The sequence below is a fragment of the Helicoverpa zea genome, chromosome 11, assembly GCF_022581195.2.
Source record: "Helicoverpa zea isolate HzStark_Cry1AcR chromosome 11, ilHelZeax1.1, whole genome shotgun sequence".
Classification (NCBI taxonomy): domain Eukaryota; kingdom Metazoa; phylum Arthropoda; class Insecta; order Lepidoptera; family Noctuidae; genus Helicoverpa; species Helicoverpa zea.
Genome location: NC_061462.1, coordinates 5385911 through 5407843, shown reverse-complemented (window position 1 = coordinate 5407843; position 21933 = coordinate 5385911). Strand labels below are relative to the sequence as shown.

The following is a 21933-nucleotide window of genomic DNA, read 5'->3' as shown; positions in this document are numbered from 1 at the left end:
CGAGTTTTATTATGTAGCAAATTATTTTAATGTCCTAGTAGGTGGCCTAGTGGGTAAAGGACCAATCTCTTAAGTATGAGGGCGCGGGTTCGATCCCAGGTCAGGCAAGTACCAATGCAACTTTTCTAAGTCTGTATGTACTTTCTAAGTATATCTTAGACACCATTGGCTGTGTTTCGGATGGCACGTTAAACTGTAGGTCCCGGCTGTCATTGAACATCCTTGGCAGTCGTTACGGGTAGTCAGAAGCCAGTAAGTCTGACACCAGTCTAACCAAGGGGTATCGGGTTGCCCGGGTAACTGGGTTGAGGAGGTCAGATAGGCAGTCGCTTCTTGTAAAGCACTGGTACTCAGCTGAATCCGGTTAGACTGGAAGCCGACCCCAACATGATTGGGAAAAAAGGCTCGGAGGATATTATTTTAATGTCCTCATTACTGTACCACCAATAACCACGAATCCTAATTTTATAATACGCACAAATCATAGTCTTACACGAAAGCAGTAGCTTATCGCTTTCCGGTTTCCTTCCTCATGAGATACAGTAAATATTTTCTCGTCCACTGAATATCAGTAGAACCTTCCCTGAGAAAAATGTAACATTGTGTTACTATCTGGTATAAAGATCTCCCCGAGTGTTACGTTCATTGCCGTGCATTTAAGGCGTGATGACGTCATTAGCAATTGTGTTGAACCGCGGCAAGGCTCGGACTCATTACTACTAATTAACAGACACTGGTTACCTTCTACCTAGATACCTCAATAATTCTGTTTTGATAGTATGTTCTACTTTTACTTAATGGTCAAGTCATGGAGTTTTTAGTTTATTATTCCTTCTCAATGGATGTTGTGATGCCATTATCATTCTTGAAAAATGTAGTTAGGACCACGACAACTTTCAAGATTTGAGAGGTCATATTTTAAGAAGTGAGTTCATATTTTTTAAGAGAGAAAAAGCAAATCATACACACAACCCAGCCCAGAAAAACAGTTAACACAAAAATATGATAATAATCTTTAGCATTGCAAATAGAAATGATGTAACTTATCATGTATGTGATAGGATCTAACCTTTTTTACACTCGCATCGTTTTCCGTAGCTGACCTAATAAAACAGTACCTAGCTTATAGCTAACATTATTTTGGATAAGGACAAACAAGTGTAGTAAAATATTCTGACTCATTTCCTTTATTTCGTTCAATGTGTGTTTTTCTAAATATTGGTGCCAATTTGTATTCTTGGCTGCAAAATTGCCATCAAAGTCAAAAATGATTTACGAGTTACTCTGCCTAAATATAGTCTTACGACAGTAATAATACAGTATTTTACTGACAGTGACCTTATTTTAGTTCTAGACTTATTGTATGTACCTACCGGACTGCCTCAACATCCCCCCTTGTCTAAATAAAAACCAACAGTATAAAGTGGTTTGTCGACCTACCTTACTTACGGAGTAGGTGCACACACAAAACGCAAAAACTAGAGATCTAAACGATCGTGGCTTGTATCGTCTAGACTGGTTCCTAACCTGGCCTATGTGTCATAGAAAAACCGCTTTGAAACATACCTTGAATAGAATAACATAGAACACGGATGGTTTATTGTTTATTTTCGCTTATTGAAAAAACATGAATCACATAAACATCCCTTTTCGTTCACAGCAAGCCGATGGCGAAGATGAGCTGAAGAAACGTCAGCTGATGGAGTTGGCAATTATAAACGGGACTTACCGCGACTCCAGCACCAAGGCAGTAGTACCCGTCAACGGTCAGTGCCTCATAAGTATGGTCGCATTCATGTTTTGTCACTAAAACTACCCACTAAGACTTCCTAACACAGTTACGGAGAAGTAAGAAATGGAATACTCACGAATCTACTTACCCAATTTCTCCGTTCCCAAGTCATATGGCGCGTCCTCAATTCAGCTATTTGCAAAGACATGTTCGCTCTCATTAACACTCCATTTCTTAGTACTTCGTGACCACATCTATCTTTAGCTATCTTACTCCATACAGTCTACGCAAGCAAACTATTTCTTATACATTCTTTACGAGAACTAAGAGAGGTCCTATGTCCTGAGTTGGCTTACTATTAAAATTGAGGTAAATATCAGCATATTGTAGGTACACCCAGAATATAGACAACTGTATGGAGTAGATATTCATCGAATTGGCTTAAAGGGTTTTGAGTGAAATTTTCAAGGGTGCTAATTTGTGGAAAGATCCGGGGGATACTTTACACTTCTATGCAACTATCATGCCTTTCACACACACATTCCAAGGAATTTCAATCATTTCGAAGAAATGTGGGAGGATAACGAGGTACTTTCTAGTAATTGTGATTGTTTCCTGGATGAACAATGTTGTGGGACACATTATTTTGCATGGCAAATTACATAATAATCGTGGGATTATTTTCTCATCGGATTGTTTCATGACAACTGTACATATTCTGGACTGTTTTCATTACGTTTCCTATTGTTGAAGTGAGCATAAATTGTGTCTTTTGTTTGCGGATGTGAGTCATCGAGGCGACTGCTAAGATGACTAACTTAATTGATTTGTGGCATGTTACGGTTGTTAACTATTAACATGGGTGATTTCACCACACCAAGATCTCTTATCGTTAATTAAGAACCATTGGAAACCGTTCGAGCCTAAGTGGAATTCGTTACAGATGACGAAATGATCACGATGGATTTCCAATGTTATATATTCTTTTGGGAAAAATATATAAATACTTTATGGGTTTCTATGAAAGTGTTATACGTGCACGTTAATTTGAACTTCTGAAATTATATCTTGAAACCAAAATTTTTATATTATATTTTCATTCCCTCGTTATGTTCATTGTAAGTCTGACCTGAAGTATATCTAAGCTTAAATCACCGTTATCGTTCAGAATTTCACGCAAACGCGCACGCCAATTTGTAAATTTTCTACTAACAAACCAGATTGGTCCATTTGAATTGAGAACTGTGCTAATACAACGGGTTGACATGAGGGTAGCGAGTACCCAACGCTAGGCTGACCTTCGTTCGATTGATACAACGCAGACGATCCCACAGCGGACGAGGAGTGGCGGCGCGTGGCTGCGGCCGCGGCCGAGACGCAGCGGCTGCTAGCCCCGGGCGGCGGGGTGGGGGGAGTGGGCGGCGTGGCGCTGCGCTCGCAGGCTCCTCTGGGGGCCCCGCTGATCCTGTCGCCGCGCATGTCGCAAGGCGCCCAGGCCGGCCTACTCAACGGCTCGGGGGCCCAGGCCGCGGCCGGCCTGCTGTCGCCCGGCGAGCCCGCCCACCAGCTCATCTACGCGTCGCCCTACGACTACGCTAACTACGCAGCTCTGACGGCCGCCGCCAACCCGCTGCTCACCACCGAGTACGCCGCCGCCGACCATACGGGTGGGTTGTTCGCCCGTTGATTTATTATGGACGATGTTTGATAACTGGCAGCCTTAGAAATTTTCGAAATTTGCCTTTGAAGTATTATTGAATTAGTACAAACTTTTTCTTAAAAGAGCAGCTACAATAACAAATTGCCTTCAATTGCTCATTTGCTCAAAATCCAGTCAGTTTCTGCTCCTACGCGTTATAATAAGAAAGGGCAGTTTAATAAACGAGCACTTTAACAGTTAATTAATTTTAATCAAAATTCACAGTATTTTTAAAAGCCTGTTGCTAGACACTGGCTTAAATAATTTGTTATAAAATAGTGAAATGTATCAAACATCGTTTATCATCTACTAACGCTACATACACACGGTACCGGGTTTTCAATCTTCAATCGTCTTTGAACAAAATGTAAGAAAACAAGAATATAAACATTTTATTAAATTACAACTTTATATGTCGACGAAATAGGAACAAATATCGAACAAAATAACCGCATGTCAATTACCAACACACACAAAGGCCGAAGCCTCAAAGATATCTGAATGCTATTGGAAAAGCGACTTCAAAACCAACGCTATGACAGTCATTATAGTCATAAGTTTACGAAGTAATAAGGTAGTGAGTATTACGCCCTTATGGGGCTTTTCACTTCATTTTACGAATAGAGTTTAGGTCCCCTCGTTAACTAGAATCGCAGTATAAGGCTACGGCCTTAGGCTATAACTTACATTCGTATGTCGCATGCCTTATTTTTTTTCAAAAGCTTTCAGCAAAGCTCCAGCAACTTCATGGAATGGTAGCAGAATAATCTCCACAAATTGCTTCCTTTAACGGTCAATTCATGTGCCTTTAGCGGTTTACTAAACGGGGCCTTTATATACGACATACTGAATGCCAAATATATTACAAACTGGTATGATTATAGCCTTTTCTCGTCACATAATATTTTATGTATTTTATATTGACACCATAATTCCTAAGGGGTTTGGGATGGTACTGATTTTAACAACTAAAGATAACGGACAGAATTGTAACGCCATTGTTTCTTGTCCATAGCACGTGATTTGACCGATTACATCTGGAGCCATTTTTGGAGGGATTATCCTGCTGCGCGATATTAGACTTAATAACTCCAAACAGAGTAAACGAGACACAGAAACTCGATAACGGTTGTAGATGCTAGATGCTGCTAGTTCACTAAATACAGCTACTTATTTAAAACTTAACAAAGAACAATCAGGCTCGTGATTACACTGCACTAATATACTAATGTACACTATTCTAACGTATGGTGTCGAGCTTATGTTGAACTGTGTGTGATATAAATATTTTAATGGGGTTTGCAGCGTCGAGATATCTGCTAGCTGGCTTTTGACATTGGCCGCATCAGCCCACAATAAGATACGGCAGACTGCAAGCGCCGTATCGCACTACGCATCATTATTGCCGTCCTTGATATCATAATCCTCCTTCTAAACGCCTCAGGACGTCCTCTTTACAGTCATAATAAAACGCCATGATCAATTTATAGTGTTAAGATTTTATTGTTTTAAGTAACGTTAGCTTACGAACTCATTATTTTGTACCTACGATGTTAACGTCTTTAATATTTACGAATATGTTTTCTTCTACAGCTGTTTTGTACAGTTCAATACAAATTATAATTTTTGTTTTACTTGACAGTCAAAGATATATTATTTATTATATAACAGAATAATTTACTATTTATTCAAATTAATATAATTACCAGAATATTTATTGAAAATATATTTTCTTTTATAGCAGTTGTTTCGTGTTAGGGCTGATGGCAGTTCAATAATTGTTTTAAATTAGATATTATTTTAGTTAATTCTAAACTGCCAAGAAAACTCTATATAAGTTACCGATGTTTAATATACAAAGACGTAAAGTTTTTTTTTATATATACCTATTTATATACCTGTCTTGTTACTTGATACACTTCACTCGAATGATGATAGATATAATAGAACCCATCATTAGTTCTTGTGATAACCCTTGCTTGTAACACAACTAATTTATTAACATTATGTTAATGTAGATTCAAACTTCATTGAGTTTTGGACTAAGATATATCTTACTTTAAAGTATTATCATTTATTCTAAAATTCCACCATTTGCATGTGGTTTTTTTCATCCTTTTTTTCTATATTTCCAGTAAAATACTTGTGAATAACAAAAGAAATTTCGTATTAACAATAGTTAATCTGAATGAACGCAATGAGTTGCATAGATAATTCAGCAATTACAAGCAAAAGGGACCAAATACAAATTGATTTACGAAAACAACACATTTACATATTATTTAACTATATTTTAACAAAACTGACAAAATTAATAACGCGATACACACTCACATTACGAACAAAACGTGGAACATTCTAGGCGGTTTAAATGTTTATATACGTTTATCGTGTAGCAATAACATTTGCAGCTGCATTCTACACACTGTTATTGCTACAAATATTATATCGTAACTTATTAATTTATTAGCCATATTATTATATTTATAAACATACCATAGGCTAAGTATTATTATTATCTTTAAAAGATTTCTAGTTAGGTTAGAAAAGAGTGAGCTTTATGAAAATATTATACACCCGTATATTATTGTTTAGGTTTATTATATCGCAGTTAACACTGTAGTCAATTTTAATTAAATCATGAAATTATCGAAGCCAGCCATTACCTGTACCTTGACCGGGCATACGTAGACCCGTTCGTTTAAATATTTTATTTTGTTATATTTTCCAAAGCAATATAATAGATAATAGAGTAATCTATAGGCCTAAGCATAATAATAGAAGTTAGTGTTACTGCCAAATGAAGATTTAATCATAAAATTATATCTTAGTATTACCGAACGACAGAGACGAGTATTTGGCAGTGATATCTAGGTACTTGCGATCGTTAAGTCTAGAAAACGAAATCATTTACTATTTCTATTTTATAAATGAGATTAAAATTCTTTGCAGCATTTAGATGTAAAGCTACGCCCACTTCTATATACTTAGTCTTGCAGCTTTAAATGTATATGTATTCCAAATTGATTTTCCAGTGAATTTCTATATTATACAAGCTGTTGATTTGCATCCGTGCCATAGTCAAGGACGTAATTATGCTAGTGATTCTCGACCCAAATCAACCAAAAAATTGGTACGTAATTTTTTTAAATTATTTTTTTTCCGAATTCCGTCTATGTCATCTAGCCGTATTTAAACTTGGCGTGTGTGTTACTGGCCTTAAAACCATGCTGCGCCCTCACACAAACGCAAACACAAAGAATACGCAACGATCATTCGTAAATTTCATTCATAAAATTGGATTACTTCTGAAATACTACGACATTACAATGACAAAAAAAGCAGTGCATATTAGTTATTTCCCATCTACTGTAATTCCAATCGATTATTTACGTACTTTATGTCCTCCTCCTGAACTATGGCACAAATGCAAATCAACACCTTGTATATCCGCATTGCCGTAAGCAAAGGTCTGGGTTCACCGACTCGGTGTTGGAAGCTTTTGATGTTGAGCTAAGACGCAGATGTTAAATGTGTATATGCCGCTAGGTGTGGTGAGGAGGGCGCAACGGCTCGCGCAGGTCAGGGAGCACCCTTACCAGCGCACTGCCTTACCGGCGCCTTAATTCCCGCCAAAACGCTCTCACGCCGCCATTTTGTTCACAAGGTGAGAAGCGCGTGCACACGCATGCAGCTAGGTGAATACGTTTGCTTGTGTCTTATTGGTGTCGCATTCATTGGAACTTGCATTTTTATATCGAACCTCTTTCGAATGCATCTCAATATTCTTGCAAGTTTCAATTGTTATTTTTTGTATGTATTTCAATTTTACATTTCTGAGCAAGCATATTCGTCTCGAGTATGCGTGGGTACCTTTGCTTTACTGTCTCTCTGTGTCACTATTTATATTTATTATATTGTGTACTTATTAGTTACGTTCTCGAATAGTTTGTATGAGGATAAGACGCTTTATCGCTCTTCATACCGGATCTGAGGTGACACTGCATAATTTGAAAACTGTGATTTTTATATTTCTTTTTTATAGATATTTTAGATCTGTTACATGTTGTGATGCGAGGCATTATTAGAGACGCTCTATCATTATATTCAAAGTTAAACATCAGCGTTACCAAATTATTTGTCTGTACCTAGTTGTTTTCAATGCTATAGTAACGCGATTGAAATCACAACATGTCTTCGGACAGTCGTCATATTTTCAGGTATACATAAATTATATATCGAGGGAAGAAGGATTGATGTTACATTATTCTTTAATTGCAAAGTTTGACGTAGACGTACGTAGACGGTAGTGTTCAATATTACCAAATATAATCCACGGAGGTGCTACAAGCCGGTTGTGAGATCCTTCTTTCCTGAGTCTCGCCCAGTATTAGTCAAAGGAAAGAGCATTCTCAGAATTTGTGCCATCAATCCAGTATTAAACGTAATGCCCCTCCTTTGACTTGATATGTTTTTCATAATCATCACAACTTTCTATTAGTCAATATAAGATTTTTATATGAAATTTTTTAAGCTAGTTGTTTTTATTTTTGCCTTAGGTATTATATTTACTTTCTTATTTGAAAGTGGTTTATTATTAAGATAATTTGCACTTGTGTCCTTGTGGATTTAAAGCCGACATCCATTATGTCGGTTACGTATTTTCACGCTTCTTTATATGAAATGATTTTAAGTCGAAATGCTATTCGTAATTTTATAAAATGGATGATAATATGCGATAATGTTTTGTAAAGTATTGTTTCCGTTGTTGATTGTAAATAAATGCATTTTCTGAGAATATACACGCAATAAATTGTCTGAAATTTAAATTAATTGTTTTCTTTCTTTAGTCTCGTTAGGTCCGCGGTGCTAAAGTAAATGTTCTATGTGTTACAAGAATATATATGTCGATAAAGTTGATGACGTGCAGTCATTTGGTCAATTGTAGCCTCACACAACTAACATGCAACTCCACAAGGCCAAGTTCCCGTTTGTTTACATAATAATAATTATTAAGTGCACTATCATAACTGCTATTGTCACAACTTGCAGATTATCTGTAACTATGTATTTATATTATATGAGTCACTAACATGCAAATATGTAATGACATTGATTCGTTTATCACAAACTTATTAACAACTTTATGAGAATGCCGCCATATACAGTATTGAGATGTTGCAACAATGTGTTGAATAACTTACATACTTGCATCTGGGTGCTATGGTTATACATAAGTGATAAATTTATTATGCTTGTTTGTCTGAGCAATGTTCGTCACATCGCGGTCACCGCCGCTCGTGTTTCAAGCATTGCTCGTTTGGGAACTATTGGGCATTTAATCCTATATTTGTAGATTTATCATTTACATACTAAATTGACTTAACATTTTTCAACCATTAACTGCGTAAACTAATGAAGTACCCGTATAGTATTAACTGGGCCACAAACAGAACAAGTGTCGCGGCGCGAATGCCTGATAGACTCCCCCTCATTTTTTATTCAAATTTCTATTTTTATGAGAAATTCCGTACACTAGTCATATCAATCCGAGACCACGGTTTATCGCTTCTGTTGAATAGCTGCATGTTGCCGGTACCCGACTCTATCTTTCGCATATTGAGACTCCATTGCATAGGCACAAGTCTTGCATTTTGGCATTCCCCGCTAACCCGCGTGAAGTCACGGCTCGGCTCCGGCAGCGCAACGCAAGCGGTAAAGCGTGCACACTCGCGATTGGGGGTACTCGTGTAGTCGGACCATGACATTTTGATCGATACTAACATTCTGTTTTTCTCTCTTCTCGTTAACCCGGCTAGGTGAGTGCTAACGGCGCCGAGGAACTAACAGGAGTCGCGGCCGGCCGCTCCACGCCGGCCCCCTATGTCGCCGCGTAACATACTCATCGGAACATCGACCACCATGTAGCTATTAGCTGTTGGGCCTTTCACGTTTAACATTATACTATGTATTATAATAGTCTAACTATTAACATTTATATGCCTGTTATGTTTATAACATGATGAACTTTATTAACATTTTTATATACTTTTTTTATGAAATGGCACACGCCATCGACTATATTTACTATATTGTATCTTATTGTACTTCTGTTGTCGCTTGAACGTGTTGTTGTTGAAGCACGAGTGTTGTTAGGCTACCCGGACAAATCACGGCGTTAAACGTGGCACCTTTATACCTAATCTATAGATATTTATTTTAAACTTTTTTGGTTTAACGTTATTTGCTTAGAATTTACATGAAGACGCACTTTTAGCGCCGTCACGATAAAAAGATGGTTTGAATAAAATATTGACTTCTAACTAAAGCTTAATTCATGGAGTAGCTAGATTTTAATTTGATACTGAAATACGTTTGCTAACACAAATTGCTTTTTGATCTCTTCCCAAAAACAAAATAAGGAAATCCTTCATTAGTTGCTTTAAACTGTTCTATGAATTGAGCTTTGTAACGCAGTCATGATTTTTCAACTAAGTTACTATCTGACCTGTTAGACGAAAAGTCTATCAATCAGAAAAGATTGTACTGTAAAAAGTACAGTTCACGAAATTGATACGTATCAACGTTGATCGTTCTACGCTACATGGATAGTCTGTGGCGCACAAGAACAGGATGGCGTCATGCAAGAGGTCAAGTAAGTACCTACGATGCTAAAATATATTAAATTGCTTTTCATTAAATAATTGGACTGACATTGGATTATAGTCTAATATAGGTTGTTTTTTCATATACTCATCGACCCGACAAACCTTCGGCAATCATTCTACATTACTTTAAAACCAAAGACTAAATATTTTATAGTAATATTTGACTATATTTTTCTGATCAAACTTGAAATCATCGATGTCTTCCTTTGTTAAATGCGATTTATATTGGTCAATGAGTGTATGGATTCTCATTCGAAATAAATTATATTTATAGCATTGTATTTTACTCTTAGTGCTTAATATTTATAGATAACTTTGGATATTTGTACATCCCATGTGCCTTAATTAAATGTACAATGTTCTTACCTTTTTGGTTCTATAGAAATTGTTATAATGCTAATTGATAGCTAAGTTAGAAGAGATTAAATTATTGTTAACTTTTCTAAATGTTAATTTTTATACATTTATCGTCGTCAGTTTGAAATATTAATTATATAAGTATATAAATAATAATACCCAAATGTTTTAGTGTCTAGTAGACGTACGTTAGTTGTGACAACATTATTAACTTTATAAGTGCCTTCGTTACAATCTCTTCGGGAATCTCTAGATTTCGTTCTTATCTTATACAAATATCAGAGATCTGCGCTAAGTTTATTCAGTGAAAAATATTTACCCAATAATAATCTCAAAGATTACACAAACGTTCAAGTTTAATGTAACAAGGGCAATTATTCGTCATTACATGTATATTGTTATGTATAGAGCTTACATAATGTAATTAAAAGCAATATTATAACGTAATGAATCACGATTAGTGCAATAGAGATGTTATAATACTAAATAATATTTTATTAGTAAAGTAAACTCGACTAAAATAAGTTGGGAGAATATTTTTACAAGATTATATAGAGATCTGATATTGAGATTAATGCGGTAGGTAAAAAGTATATTATCACGATTGTTATCTGTGAAGATACATATTTTCTTTAAATTAAAATTGTTTTTAAGTAATTAGAGTAGAAGAGCTAATTAGTAGGTAATTTTTTATCGTTTTGCATTAATTAGGTGCTTTTGTCAAAATTTTGGAATCGATTGAAAAGAAAAAGTCGTTTAAAATTATTTACAGTAATTCTTTTTTACACTTCTATGTTAGAAAAGTTGTGTTGAATATCTACATTTTTGTTAAATATCCTCTAAAAAATAAATCAGTTTAAAACCTTATCATCGAAGTTGTTAACACTCCGTCCATGATTATTTCATAAATAAGTACTTAATTTTGTTGGTCTCCCACTCATGCATAGTTAAGTACGTATCATTTGAGACATCTCATTTGTGTCACGTGTTAACACTTAAAAATATCATAATAAATGTTAGTACCCCTGAAATATTTAAAAAGCATAGAAAACTTCATAACCATGTCAACATATTGGCTTGGTTTCATCTTACATAACGTCATCCCATGTAATTGTACTTCTTATTTCGTTTTTATTTAGTTACAATAAGGTCTAAATTTGCTTGTTCATAGATATAATGCTGGACAATATCTTACAATGTTCAAAATACTTCATTGGTATCCTCTGAGTTCACAGATATAAAACATAGGACATCAGAAGATTTATTTGCAAGCAGTTCTTCAAAATCAGACGAAGACTGCGTTTCACACACCCTTCATACATGCATCTACATAGTTCGTACAAATCATACTAATACAAATAAGCATTTAAAGATTTAATCATAAAATGCGAATGCCATAACAACTCGAGGAATCCGTTTCATATAATAATGTGAAAATATGTGATGAAATACATGTGTTTAACGTACAAATAATTTTATAGTCTGCAAATAACTAGTAATATACTGTGTTTCATAAGCAATAACTTTAGTAATTTTGTTTCTTGAAACATGCTTAGTGCCATCAGCAGACGGGCTTATTACATGTCATTGTTTTTTAATATTAATTTGTACTTATCGTTAAGGCGAATATTAATAGAGTGCCTTAAAAGAACTTGTACATATTTATTATTATCTTTCATTAAAGTATTAATATAGCGGAGAATAACAAAATCTAAAATTGTTTTCCAAAAACAATATATTATAGAGAATAAATAAATTTAGTTAAGTGAGATTGTGCATATTATGTATGTTTTGATGTGTGTTTAAGATTGATTTGGTATTAGTAAATATTTAAAAAAACGTAACGATGTTTTTATTTATGACCGCCTATTACCTCTATTACCTACCTACCACTCTTGTGTAATTACACTTGGTTTAGGTACATGATAATAATTATTGACAAAAGCCACTTCACCTTAGTCTGGCACACCATCGTGGATACTATTCATTCATCCAGCCAGCATTGTCGACCTCGATGGCGCAATGGTCACCATGCCGGACTGCCGAACCTGAGGTCCCGGGTTCGATTCTCGGTTCGGTCGACATTTGTGTGATGAGCATGCTTGTTGGCCGTGGTCTGGGTGTTACAATATGTATTTATAAATATGTATATATGTAGCTATATGTAGTTTATCAGTTGTGTTAGCACCCATAACACAAGTTAATTAATAACTTACCGCGGGGCTAACCGACCGTGTGTAAAAAATGTTCCAGCATTATTTATTTATTTATTATTTATTTATTATTTATTCATTATTTATTTATTATCCAGCGTAAATATTAGGAATTAATGTAAATGCTCCAGCATAAGGCACAACACTAAAACACTTAAATAAAATTATTCTATAGGCATTATTGGTCTCCACTGGTCCGATTTGGTCCCAATAACAAAGTTTAAGATTAGGCGATCGCTGCGCCATCTAGCCAAGATGTCGAATGACGTCACTGTCCACGAATTGAACCACGAACCTCATTCTGTGTTCGAGCGCTTGGCGTACAGCAAAAACTGCCACCAGTAGTTCGTAGGTGGCGCTAGTGTCAGTTGTAAAATGTGCTTTGATCTGCTTTGAGTGGCTTCAAGAAGGATGAAAGACATAGTTTACACAGTCCAAAACTTTGACATTGCTACCATAATAAACGAGTCAAGTATTTAGGTAAGTATAGAATTATTTTTTAGGTAGGCCCTCACGACAACAACCATTACCATACGTACATACCTACAATATTGTTGCACCATATAATTATAGGTGCTAAATGTTAAAGAAAGAAAAACATAACAAGCACATTGTAATAATACACATAATTAAACATTTAGTTTTAGGTTAAGTAATAAGTAGGCAACCTAAAACTAAATGTTTCACATGTAAGCCATCCACGTGACTAGGATTACCTACTCCACCTTATTCCATGCTAACTTACTTTCAGAAAGCAATATAAACTGAGCATATAAGGTAACTTTTCAATATGTGCCCGCATACATAGTTATGTTTAAATGGAAGCAATTTGAACTTTTCGTAGTGTCTGGAAATGGAATTTTAAATTCGCAGTCGTGTCCGTTCCCATGGTGCTTCGGAATAAACGGCCTGCAGTTTGTCCGACTGCATTTGTCGTTTTCATGCTTTGCGAGGGCACAAACATTGTTGACGCATGCTCTCGCCTTTGAACGTAGTGGATACTTCTGAATGGGTACCTACCTAAATTTTTGGGAAAACAAGTTGAAAGTGAAAATGCATCACAGTGTTTGTAAAGGTTTTGCGCTACAGTGCTCGGAACAGTTTACCGTTATTTTAATGTTGCGAATTTTCTTTTCTCTCTTAACAACCCATTCCATTTTGGAGTTTTAGGTGCAATGTAGTCCAAGTTCACCACAGCCTACGGTTACGTTTTGGGGCTGTAGGTAAGTTCTTTAATGTTAGTAGTCCACCACAAGCCAGAAGTTGTCGGATCGAGGGACTGATCTGAAAAATTTGTGAAATTGCGATTATTTTTGCGACCCCAATAATAAGGCTGAACTAAGTGGCCTACCAGGATGTACTGATGCATAAACCGTCCACTAGGCACAACTTGGTAAATTTACCTGAGGAGTAGTAGGTCTTGCGATGGATGCATATTTAATATTTATGTTATGCCTACCTCTATGGTTTATATGCTATGCCTACATACTAACCTGTTATCATGTCTTCACCACGTAGGTGTAAGGCCCAGTATTTCAATATCCCAATGTTATTAAGCTAGCGACACGAGTGACATGTTCAGTATGACCGGCGCATAGTAAAGTCGGTTTCGCGGCCTGTTATTACCGCTGCACCGTGATTACATTGATTTATATGCATGAGTTCTTATAAATGACGCATAATTGGGCCTATAGTTTCATTTTTATCGTTATTAAGTTGCGAGCAATAAATCATCGTCAAGATGCGGCCGCGATAATACTGATCTTACACATCGATAAATTGGGAATAGCGTGCGTGAATATATGTTCCGTCATTTCTAATTACGTGGGTTGTGAGGTAACTGTTTTTTCTTCCTGTCTGAAACAGCGTTTTTATAGGTATTAGTCGTAGGTGTTATTACAGCACCTACTCGGTTCTTAATTGCTGTATGCAGGTAATTAGTAAGCCCAGTAAATAGGCAGTTGATAGGCCGATGAGAGTCGATAAGATTGTACTGTGCACACTTGGGTGTTAGAGATGTGTTTGTAAATACATAGCTATTAGGAACCTATGCGAAGGCTGAGTTACATTGAGATACCTGATATGTAAACGTAAAGATACTCCATAATTAAGACTATATTACCAATACAGCTACAGTAACAAGGTCATAAAACTTCACCAAAACCATGTCACGAATAGTGTTAGTAAGTACATCCAATAGACCCTCTCCAACAGATTAAAAAGTTCAAGTCAAATTCCTGCCTTCGGCCGTGGTCCCACAATTTTCCGTCTACAAAATATTGTTGTTTGTTTCCATTACTTTCTGTCGAAGTCTGCGTGCAACGCAGGGGATACACACCGGCTTGGGGCGGCCGCTCGTAAAATTGCAACTGACTTGGGGGAGACGTCTCAAGACGCTCGTGCATTCTTAGGATTACAGTATATGTTGGGAGTTTAGAAGGGGCAGATAAGCCAGTGACAAATATATAAGTAAAAATACTTTAGGAGTATTTTCTGTGTATATGCACCTGTTAATCCCAATTTCCCCATAATTAAAGAGGCTACAAGTCTGCATATGTAACTTCAGGTAAATGGGTGCATGTAAGACGAGAGGTACCTATGTAATGAAGAATATACAAACAGCTACCATTACGTCCGCATGCTTAATGGCTGTAAGAAATAAGGTCCAAAAATACTTGACCTATTGAAAATAAAAATTTTCATTACGTGACACCGTTAGCTAAATTAAATCTCAAACAAAAAGATGACAGGTAATCTATAATACAACTATCTAAAAATATTACCTATACTATGTGATCAAGGAATCAACCCGGACTTACAGCGCGCTGGGGTGCCAGGGTCATAAAACTACTTCCCCCAACATTGTGAGGCTGTATGCCGCGACACCATTCACTTTCCGCACACATACTTCAATCGAAATAGGAAATTTTAAACTTTGATGCCCACTTTGTAGCCCTAACTTCGTCGTACAGCAATTGTATTCCACGTATTGTGGGCACTTTACGAGTCAAGAACTATTCTTTTAAAGGGCACTTGGGAAAAATACCCGATACCCCCATATTTGTGTTTAAATGCCACAGCTGTTACAAAATGTTCTGTGTAAATCTCGACAAAGAGTTCCGAGATTTTTCTCAAGTAAAAAGAAAAGCGAAAATGTATCAGCTGCTTTCTTTCCGCACAAGAGCCGTTTTATCAACAGAAGGAAATAGAGGATATTATGATTTCGCTACGTAGACGGCAGGTTTCCAACTTGTTAGGTACTTTATGGAATGTTACATTGGGATCCGATATTTCTGAAACGTTCCTGTATCTCTGTACAAGCAACAAGTGCAAAAATTGTATAACATTTTAAACAGTTGCATAATCGAGGGATTTAAGGAACCTACTTACCTTAGGCATAATAGTGAATCCCACACGACTGCTTCAGAAATAAATCATGAAAAGCAAACGTTTTTTTGAAAACACCTAAAAAGTACAACACGTTGGAGTGGTGCAACGGCAGCCTATTTGTCCTAGAGTCTCTGCTGAAAACGTGCCCCATCCCAAAATTAAAGCCTTCATAAATCGAATCAATTTGTCAAGAATAGGATCTTTCATAAAAATACTGAAAGTCTCTGCAGCTATATGAAGGGTATGAACAATTCATTTTTCCTCTTCCCTGATTAATGTCGTTCCGACTTTTTGCCTCCTCCTATTTCAATGAAAAATTTCCCCGGAGACCGGACTCGTAATTTTCAGGGAACTGAAATTACAGTTAATTGGCCAATGTTTACGCGAACCAAAGTGGTTTGATGTTTTTAAAAGGCACTGTTGCAATGCAATGGAAAAGAAGCAGCAACACATGATTAGTAGGAGTAGCTCCGGAGAATCTGATAAACTTTTTGAACCAAGTCAAAAATATTTCGGTAGTTATCCAGCCTCGAGCATTGCAAACACCTTCAGTACCTGGTGGGGCGTGATCTAACAATTCTGGTTTCATTCGTTGTCTCGGAAAAATCATCAGTGGAGGCATGTAGGTTCCAGCAGCGTTAAAACATATTTCTACTGTAATAGTCTGGCCGCGATCTGCAGATGATAACGAGCCTACTTGTTTTCGTCCTTTCATGGCCAATATTTTGCTCTTGGTTTTAGATACAACGGAGATACCAGTTTCGTCACAATTATATATTTTGTCAGGAGTTAATTTATGCTTGTCATAAATCTCTCCGAGCAACTGGTAGAATTTACTAACGGCCACTTTATTAAACCCCATTGCTCTAGCTGCTGAAGTAGCTTCGGGCTTACGAATGGATAAATCTGGATGACGCCTTAAGAAACCTTTGAGCCAATCAACCCCTGCCATCTGCTTGTCAGTATTAAAATTGTGCGCCTTACCATTTCTCACAGCCAGTTGATATGCTAGACGTCTCAGATCGAGAGTTGTCAGCCCAAAAAGACGTTCTTCCATATGTTTTAGATATGCCACAATCTCGTCTTCTTCTTTTGTTGTAAAAATAGGTTTTTTAGGGCCCAAAGGTACACCAATTGTAACTTCACCATCTTCCTTCATTTTCTTAACATATCGCTCCAAAGTAGTCTGAGGCACTCCGTATTCAGAAGCGGCTTTTCTGTAGCCCATTTCTTTACTTAATACTTTATCTATAGCTGTTTTCATAGAAATTGTTGACCACTCTCCTCTTTTAGTTTTTTTCTTGTATGAACGTACCATTGTTTTACCTGAAAAGTACAATCGTATTAGGCACGTACCTATTTATAAACATAGATACCTAAACGAAGACCCACTTCACCATGTTGCCCCTATACCCCATCTTACCTCATACCCAATACCCCGTCTTACCCCAAAGGCTGATTTAGAAAAAATAAATTTCTCGAAAAAAAAATATTAACTGAACTTTTGTCTAACTATACCACAACAAAGTAAACAACACTAACAACCATATACGAGAAAAGACATAAATTGGGTAGTCATAATTACCTTACAGTAAAGACGTTTTTAACTGCGTAAAATTAGATCGACGAGACACTCAACGTGATTTTCGTTTGTAAACAAAAAACGCGTGCACTCCCACTCACTGTTTCTGTCGCACTGACGGTTGATCGAGTATGGCTTCCTATTGGGTTATTGCTTTCTGTTCGCAAGAGTCTAGTTTCTTGTATGTGTGCGTGACCCCGTCTTACCTCGCGTCCCCGTCATGCCCCCCCTTCCCCTATGTACCTATTATGGATACAAAACGATCTAATGAAAACAATATGATGTTTTATTCAACTGCAATAGAAGGATGCATTAAATTAATTATGATAATTTCGATAAGTTTCGGTTCGTTAAAGAATATAAACCTTCTTTTCTACTGAGGTCGGGTTTGTCTGTAAATGGATGAATTAAGCTTAAGTATAATTATCAACTTTGCTAGCTAAAAACCTCATCAACAGAAATTTGAGCTGTATTTCTATTACGATAACGAGCATGTTTAACTATGCAATGCATATATGACGTATAATTTACAGCATAAGCAGTGACATGAGCAAGTTAATTGCTGCGAAGCGTCACAGCAAGCTGCTACCATTGAATGTATCACATATCTTGCGATATTAAGTAGCTACACGTTAATTATAACATGGACATTAACAATCAACAAGCTGTAAAATAATCATATGAGATGAAAATCATAAACATGTGTCCTATTAATAGAAAACAATTATATTTAATGGTTTGAATGTTTTAGATAACCCTAACAATACATATTACATTACTTTATGAGGTAGAATTAAATGAGTTTATTGACCATCCTACTCTAAGAATCTTCACTTCGAAATGAGAACTTACGTCAAACTTATTTTATCAAATAGAGTTTACGTCTATGGCACTGCTTTATGTAGTAGGTAAGGTTGTCTGGAAGAGATCGCTCTTAGCGATAAGACAGCCCATTATGTAACCTAACTACCTAGTTAAAGATCAAAAATGTAAAATTGGTGTACCTAATAAAGAATATATATCTATCTATCTAAACTTACCTATTTATTAATTAGTCGTGCATGAGAAAAAAGTGATTTCTATTAGTAAAAGAATTTCAGAATACAAATTAACTTATTTTAAGTACCTAGTAAGATTGTAAACTTAGTGCCTAATAGATGCATACTTAAGTGAAACTTGTATAGGTACGTATAGGTAATTGCTATAGGGAATAGGTAAGATCGTAGTAATTCAAATGGAACGACACACTTAACACTTCCATAATTTATTGATGAAAGCGATCGAATACATTAATTCAACACTCATGGGAAAATTCTAAGTGACTATCACGTATTAACATATCACTTTGCTATAACATGATTTCGAACTACTGGATAATATATTATCAACTAGCTTCCGCCAGCGGCTTCGCCCGCGTGGTGTGTTGATAAAAAGTAGCCTATGTGTTAATCCAGGGTCTCACTTATCTACATACCAAATTTCAACCAAATCGTTCCAGCTGTTTTTGCGTGAAAGAATAACAAACATACCTCCATACATTCTCACAAACTTTCACATTTATAATATTAGTAGGATTAGTAGGATATACCAAGTCTGCTGTTAGAAGAAAAACTATTTACCAACATGAGAAAAGGTGAAACCTCACTCACAAGGAACTCAGGAAAGTACTTTCTTGTAAAAACAAATGCTCTTAAATAATTTGGCCTTATCAGCAAACGCCAGACTATCTAAACAAATTGGTCAAACGAGGATAATTTGGAAAATATGTAGGTATGATGATCAAGTAGGTATGAGCTGATCAGGTGTAATAAATGGAAACCGTACCCCCAACCATTATAATTATCCACAGAATAATCACACGCTGTATACGCAAAGTAATTATATGATTTGAAATATGTTATTTCTTACTATCAAGCCTCTAATGAAGTGGATAGCCTACCATCTTACGATCCCTGGTGCAAACTCGTTGTAAGAACCGATCACAGCGAGGGACGGTTCTTTAATTACATCTCGCCGCGGTAATTAGCCAAGATTTGTATTTAATGAACCGCGTTAGTAAGTTTTCTAAAAGCTAATATGTGTTTAATTGCTGAAGAGATAAGATAACTTTTATGATGCGATAAATTTGTTTTTATCGTTTGTACGTTTTTAATAAGCAGGCGCTAGGTTTCGTTTTGAGTGAAGTTTTGTTTTATTTTTAGAGTGTTTAAAGCTTGTTTTAGAATGGGATTGGAATTGAACATAGATATGAGTCGTAAGCGTCTGTTATAATCGTCTGTTAATGACTAAGAAATGATATTTTTATCGGTATGTTTACTATGTGTTTATTGATTATGCAATATTTCACAATGTTTGTAAGGCCAATGACCAAAACATTTTATTCTAAAGGTTGAATAAGACTTGACTGCCAACTGAAATTCAGCCAGCATACAGAATTTGATGATATTTACTGTAGGTACTGTGGTGATGTGCTGGGTTCATAAAATTTTTATTTTTCGTTCATTCATATTACAGGTAAATATGAAAAACATTTAAAAATAGAAAAAATATACTTATTATTAAAACGTTTCATCCAAATCACAGTAGGTACTTACAGTTACGGTATGCCCCTGAACACAGAAATAATAATAACGTCATCATCGTAACTTTTATGCGATAATGACCAATGTTTTAAACTTTATGAACACTGTTATTCATTTAATTTAACCTTTAGATAAGCAGTGCAATAATGAGTCATAGCCCGATATAACGTAACGTACGATGAAAGTTTGGACAAAAAACTAAACATGATTCTCATAATATTGGCAAACAGTGTAATATAATAAAACGCATGATTTTTTATGATAACTGATTCACCAAACGAATTACGGTTTTTTCATATCTAAACAAAGTTTCGTCGCGCGCGCAACTTGGTGGGCGATATTGATAGTGCCAATGTGAAATGAAAATCCACAAGATTTCCGTATTCAAAATAATTGTTGCCATAAATTAAAACTATTCTGACGTTTGTGGCCCTCTTTCACGCTTGTTTATTTTTTTTCGTCGGGCCTACGCCGTTGAATGACATAAAAAGTATTTAATAGGCCCGTAGCCACCTCTATGGTTCCACACTCGTCTATTCACATTCAAATAATTATAAAAGTGTCATTTTTAATTATGAACGGTTTTGTCGGTCTGTCTGTGCTCTATTTGGAGCACGTGTTTAGGAATACCTAAACAGTTTCTATTTTTTACCGACTGTTAATATCCGTCGGTTTTGTGGATGTAATAGTTTCGTGTTTATTTGTATTTATTTTTAAGTTGATGAGCGTAGAAATGAGATTGCTTTTTGTAATTGGAAGATAATTATACTTATGATATTTTTAGTAGATACATATCCGAATATCCTGTTGTAGGTACCAGCCACTTTAAAATCTATTTGAGAGGTCATAAATAAAATGGGGCATTTATAGCTTGATTGAATTGCACAGCTATGTTTTATATGGCATTCAATAAAAAAGTTAACGCACTTCATAAAAGTTCACCTAACTGCAGTACATTAATCGTACGTTCCACGTCTGTCCAACAAGAGAACACGAACAACTCAGAAAAAATAAATAAACGCTCACCCAAAAACAAATAAAAGCTACAAACACGATCACGAAGTTTGGCACATAAACAAACTTTTTCTAAACCCATAAGTAGTTTATCATCAAGCAGCATCCGTACAAGGAAAACGCGAGAAAACGCTTCAGGAAAAGACCGCTCGTTACAATGATTTATGTTGCCATACAAAAAAGATGCTACAGCGAGCTAAGTGTTAAGGACCTCGTTTTAGTGGTCGGAAAACTACAACGCTGTATGCGAAACTGGTAAATGCCAGTTTTTACGACCTCACAAATTGTAGCCGTGAAACACGTAAAAATAATACGATCACTTTATTTTGGGAGTCGTTAAAAATAGGCACATGTAATAAAATAGTAAATATTTCTTATAAAGTTCCTTTTATTGCAACAACTAATCCAAATTATTTGCAAAATTAGCTTCTACAAGTTATACCAGTTTATACACCAACAACAATTGTAATATGAAAGTTATTGCAATAAAGATACTTAATAGGCGATGGTTAGGCTATTACAAAACAATGTAACGTTAACAAGATATTGGTGCCATTATTAAGTTAGACAGACTTCATGTAGTTTGCGGTTGAATCTCTACTTTGTACGAACATTATTGCAAGGAAGCACAGGAGACGGCTATCTTAAATAATAATATTTATTTCAAAAATGAAAAACTGCTCCGTAAGATTTTTC

General features: G+C 35.9%; 2 protein-coding genes across 8 annotated transcripts in view; one reads left to right on the top strand and one right to left on the bottom strand.

Moving 5' to 3' along the window:
* The window catches only part of LOC124634761 (protein held out wings), a 65488-nt gene extending 53188 nt beyond the window's left edge, over positions 1 to 12300 (top strand). The window contains exons 5-8 of one of the 7 annotated variants that reach the window (XR_006984908.1): positions 1661 to 1781; positions 3055 to 3399; positions 4737 to 6481; positions 6877 to 8260. Coding sequence is in view for 6 of the 7 variants with exons in the window: in XM_047170425.1 (XP_047026381.1) it covers positions 1661 to 1781; positions 3055 to 3399; positions 6981 to 7057 (543 nt within the window). In the remaining variant the exon portion in view is untranslated. Of the gene's footprint in view, positions 1 to 1660; positions 1782 to 3054; positions 3400 to 4446; positions 6482 to 6876; positions 8261 to 9250 lie in introns of those variants that run through there. The other 6 variants (XM_047170425.1, XM_047170428.1, XM_047170424.1 and 3 more) reach the window with 6 other exon arrangements.
* Positions 12301 to 16438: 4138 nt separating this feature from the next.
* On the bottom strand, positions 16439 to 17864 carry LOC124634687. Its single transcript, XM_047170348.1, has 2 exons — positions 17645 to 17864; positions 16439 to 17385 (listed from the first exon to the last, which is right to left on the bottom strand). Exon 2 carries the CDS (start codon positions 17375 to 17377, stop codon positions 16439 to 16441), a length of 939 nt encoding a protein of 312 aa, XP_047026304.1. The 5' UTR covers positions 17378 to 17385; positions 17645 to 17864.
* Between the last annotated feature and the right edge of the window lie 4069 nt (positions 17865 to 21933).